General features: G+C 41.7%; 1 protein-coding gene across 1 annotated transcript; it reads right to left on the bottom strand.

Moving 5' to 3' along the window:
- Positions 1–382: 382 nt before the first annotated feature.
- On the bottom strand, positions 383–3,354 carry LOC104952171 (multiple epidermal growth factor-like domains protein 10). The gene is made up of 4 exons (XM_010778937.1): positions 3,282–3,354; positions 2,264–2,510; positions 1,740–1,860; positions 383–527 (listed from the first exon to the last, which is right to left on the bottom strand). Exons 1-4 carry the CDS (start codon positions 3,352–3,354, stop codon positions 387–389), a joined length of 582 nt encoding a protein of 193 aa, XP_010777239.1. The 3' UTR covers positions 383–386.
- Between the last annotated feature and the right edge of the window lie 1,648 nt (positions 3,355–5,002).

Genomic DNA, 5,002 nt, shown 5'->3' on the forward strand with positions numbered 1-5,002 from the left:
TGAATGTGTGTTTGGTGGCGTGATCATTATTATTTAGAGTCATTGCGTGCCTATTGATTTGCACACGATCCGTGTATCCATCATTTCCTGGTCTTCTCTAAAGAAGAGGGACCAATGGAAACGTTGTCATGTTGCCGTTGTTCAGCATGGAAACATTCATTAGCTAACAATGACATTATTGTTCTATTAATATAAAGGGAGGTCAGGTACTCTTTAAAACAGCTGCTAGTTATGGGTACTTTTTACTGAAGTACATTTCAAAGCCTCTTTACTTTGACTTGAGTAAAGAAGTTTAGTCAGTACTTCTACTTTTACCAGAGTATTTTTAAACACGAGTATCTGTACTTCTACTTGAGGAAAGGATGTGTGGACTTTTGACATCTCTCTTACCTCTCTCCTGTGTATCCCGCGCTGCACACACACTGTCCCGTGGACAACACACAGAAGCCGTTGTTGTGACACTGACATTCCTGGGAACAGTTCTGTCCAAATCTCCCCTCTGGACATGGCTGTCCACACACTGTTCCCTGCACACAGAAAACACGTACACTGTTGATCAAGTTCTCTCAATGCATGCCTTTATGTTCTTCTTACTGCTGATGTGTGTGAGCATGACCTCATTCTCCTAATCGGGGATACAGTTCCTCTGTTCCCTAGTCTTTAACTTCACTTCAGAACTTCATTTTGGGTCAATTTGGAAGATTGAGGGGTCTCTGGAACATTTGGATTGGACAGATTGCCTATTTCTTTTAAGAAAAATGGTCCACAGTAGAGACAATAATTTTTATCTTGTGCTCTCTGTATCCAACGGTCGCGACACAACTCATGGTAGTCAAAATCTGCCAATTGAGAGTACAAATATGGCCACTTTCTGGTAAAAATGGGCATTTTTATATCCTGAAAAGGTCAGGAATAGACTCGGCATCCTCAATAGCCCCCAAAATGGAATGTATGCTAACTGGGCAACTTGCAAGTTAGCATCTGGCAGTTCTTTCTATGTACTATACATTTCTTTCATTTTCCTAATCAGTGATACAGTTCGTCTGTTCTCTAGTCTTCAACTTACTCTTGACAAGAATTCAGAGCTCCTTCCAGCATGACCTCAAGATAGTGATTTTAAGAGACTTTGATACGCGGCCTCCTCCAGCCGCTGTGAGCCTTTTAACTTTATCAAATCTGTCAAAGGAGCTGCTCTCTTCCTCCCCTCTAATCATGACTGCCTGCGCTCTGGTTCTGCTCACGCTGACATGTTAGCGGAGGATAGCATGTGTGAGGATCCCCCAAGTCGTGTACACCATCTAAACCATGCTTAGAAGTAGCATTGAAAAAGGTTTGGCGTATTTGAAGCTAATGTACTTAGCTGTTCTGAATAGATTGCATTTAATGTAGCGACAAAACTCCCAATGAACAGGCGTTTCAATTAAAACAGTCCGTACTGAAGTTATAGCTTAACGATGTTTAATCACTCAAATAAACAAACCATAACTTAAAGAGGACCAAACGGTCAAAAGAAAATGTCCGAGCCAGCTCACTCTGTGTCCAAATAATTGCCTTAGGCTAAATAAGCATTTTGTTTCCTACACTTATTATAAGTCACTTTGGGTGAAAAAAGACACCTAAATGTAATGTAATGTTATTCAGTCTTATTGTTTTTCGGTCATCATGTACTGTATGTATTGTGCCCCTGCCTTCACACTCTCAAAAAGACAATTGGTAGTATGAACATGTTGTGGTCGTACCATCCACCCTGCAGGACAGGAGCACTCTCCGGTCACATGATGACACACTCCTCCATTCTGACACGGACACCTCTCCTCACACTGCTGCCCGTGTTTACCTGGAGGACACAGGTCTTCACAGCTGGGGAGAAAGAGGATTGGAGATGTTACAACAATCAGAAAACTTGCCAGAGATGGCAAAAGTACACACATCCTTTACTCAAGTAGAAGTACAGATACTCGTGTTTAAATATACGCTGGTAAAAGTAGAAGTACTGACTAGTAAGTAGTGGAGTAAAGTACTGATACCAGAAAAATGTACTTAAGTTCAGTAACAAAGTATTTGTACTCCACTACTTCCCACCTCTGAAACTTGCAACAGTCTGGAAACCTTTAAGGTAACCCCAACACGTTTGTGTCACTTCAGAATAATCGAATAATCAAACACACACACACACACACACACACACACACACACACACACACACACACACACACACACACACACACACACACACACACACACACACACACACACAACTTACAAAGCTCCGGTGTATCCCGGTGAGCACTTGCACTCCCCGGTGACGTGGTGACAGGCGGCTCCGTTCTGGCACTGGCATTTCTGTTGGCACCCGTTCCCGTAGGAGCCCGTCTCACAAGGGGCCTCGCAGCGCCACCCTCTGAACCCCGGGAGGCAGATGCAGGCTCCGGTGATAGGGTTACACAGAGCCGCGTTCTGACACTGACATCTGTTACTGCAGTGAGGCCCCCAGTGGACACTGTCACACGCTGAAGGGACGAGAAGAGAAGAAAGATTGAGTTTATTATGTGTCAAATGAAGGCCATCTCGACACCAGTTTGTCATTTCCTTTGTATGGTTTCTGTGTTGGAAATTCCACGCTAAATCACTGTCAAGTTCTTCTGGGTTTTGGCCTACAGTATATTCAGTGTTCGCCCGCACTTGATAGGCTTGAGGGCAACAGACAACATTACATTCCTGACTTTTCAGGGCATTATAATTCAAATGCAAAATAACTCACAATTTATCAAAGACATCATTAACTTAAATAGATTAATAAGCAAGTATTTTGCTCTGCCTGAAAGCCAAGCAACCCAGAAACCCCGTTGATTACCATTTGCGCCTTTTAAAAATATTCAAACAAAAGGAGTAGAAAAGAACAAATATACAAGCTAATGACAGCCGTACTGATACAACTAATCTGTGAATTAAATGAGACTTGTGATAAATTCCTACGATAGTTTCCAAGCATCGGGAGGGCTTTTACATATTAGTTGTAGTTGCCAGCATAGTGAACGCAGAAATGTTGGGTAAACCAAAGTGTGATGTTACAAATGTATTATACGGGTCGCCAGCATTCAGAGACTGCAGGATGCTAACTTACATATTGTAACGTTTCACAATAGGAGTCTGAAACAGGCCTCAAGTTCTTAGGTATAATAGCTCCTATGGTAGCATACAAATACAGGTTCATAGGTCAGAGGTTACAGGTTCAACGTCACTCTAGTCCTTCACTCACTAACACTCACTAACTCACATACAACACAGCAGGGTCAACGTCACACACTCTCCAGCCTCTGCTCGCCCAACCGCAGGCCCGCACACGGCCAGCATTACTGTGCAGCTCTGTGATTGGCAGAGAGACGGGGGATGCTTGAGTGACCCACACAGCACACTATTTTGTAGATGTTCTGAGGATGATGAATACATTTTCTGACATTTTCAGGATCAAAAATGTCAGATTTAACTAGAAAGTTTTGCCATATTTGTATTCCCAGTGCGCTGATTTTGACAACCATGAGTAGTGTGTAGCGACCATTTGATAAAGAAAGCACAAGATGAAAATGATTACCTCTCCTGTGGACAATTATGTTTTTAAATAAATAAGCAGCCTGTCCAAATAGTCCCCTAAATCTTCAGAATCGACCCAAAATATATCAAAATCAGCCGACAGAGAGAGAAATATTGCCATTTTTGATCCTGAAGATGTCAGAAATGCTAGGACAATAGGACTCTATGAGCTGGCAGACAGAGGATAATGTGAGAGTCTGTTATTATCATCTTCCATGGTGTCTACTAGGGTTGCCAGAAACTGACCATGATCAAAATCGATTATTCGACCGACCGACCAGTAACATGTTCTGGTATCATCCTGCTCACTGGCTTTTTTAATCATTTTTTAACCACTGATAAAAAGTGCAACCCTGATCACAAAGTGGGTCAAACACTGTGTTGGATCGGCTTCCATTAGAAACTGTGAATGCTTGAAGTATGATGATTGGATTCCAGGATACTCTGCAACTTCTACATAGAGAGCATCCTGACTGGCTGCCTCACGGCCTGGTGCGGCAGCTGCACCGCCCTCATTTCATTTCATTTCAAACCTTTATTTAGACAGATTGGTCCCTTGAGATCATCGATCTCATTTACAAGGGAGACCTGCATCATTTAGTTCCACATGAAACATAAAAACAACATACAAACATACAACAGAGGATATCATATTTACATATTCAACATTTACAAATACCCAGTGTCAGAAAGCATTTCATTTAGACGTGCCTTAAATACATTCAGAGAAATAAAATAAAAATAATAAAAATAAAAATGCTCAATTTCAACCGTAAGGTTTTACAGAGGGGGGTGAAAACTGCAGAGAACATCACCAGGACGGAGCTGCCATCCATGGAGGACCTTTACTCCCAGCGGCTCAGGAAGAAAGCCCTCAGGATTATCAAAGACCCCCATCCCCAGCCACACACTGTCTGTCGCTGCCGTCTGACAGGCGTTACCGCAGCATCCGGCAAAACCACGAGACAGATTCATCCCACAGGCAATAAGACTGCTAAACAACTGAACTGCTGAAACAATTTCATAACATTCATCTGCTGCTTAGTAATTATTTATCTATTATTATATCATTCCAGTAACTTGTATATAGACTCGTATTGCACTATTTTTTCTCACTTTAAAAAAAAAACTATTTTTCTTTTTGTATTACTTTTAATATTGTATATTTGCTTTATCTATTTATTTATTCATTTATTTAACAGGGACAGTGCACATTAATGAACATTTCTGTAAATGTGCCAGAGTTAGCCAAGTGGCTATTTTTCATCTGTAGTCCCTGGACAGATTTTAAAAGTCAACCTAAAACACATTTCATTTTAAAAAACAGACATTGGTCTTCTGATTGGAGGTATTGAGTCCACAAGCTCCGGTGTATCCCGGTGAGCACTTGCACTCCCCGGTGACGTGGTGA

This window comes from Notothenia coriiceps, unplaced genomic scaffold (assembly GCF_000735185.1).
Source record: "Notothenia coriiceps isolate Sejong01 unplaced genomic scaffold, NC01 NC01_scaffold00019663, whole genome shotgun sequence".
NCBI lineage: Eukaryota > Metazoa > Chordata > Actinopteri > Perciformes > Nototheniidae > Notothenia > Notothenia coriiceps.

Coding starts and splice junctions, on each gene's coding strand:
- LOC104952171 (XM_010778937.1), bottom strand. CDS start 3,354: ATGCTGGCCGTGTGCGGGCCTGCGGTTGGGCGAGCAGAGGCTGGAGAG. Junction 2,511..3,281: donor GACGTTGACCCTGCTGTGTT/GTATGTGAGTTA, acceptor TCGTCCCTTCAG/CGTGTGACAGTGTCCACTGG. Junction 528..1,739: donor CCTGTCCTGCAGGGTGGATG/GTACGACCACAA, acceptor TTCTGTGTGCAG/GGAACAGTGTGTGGACAGCC.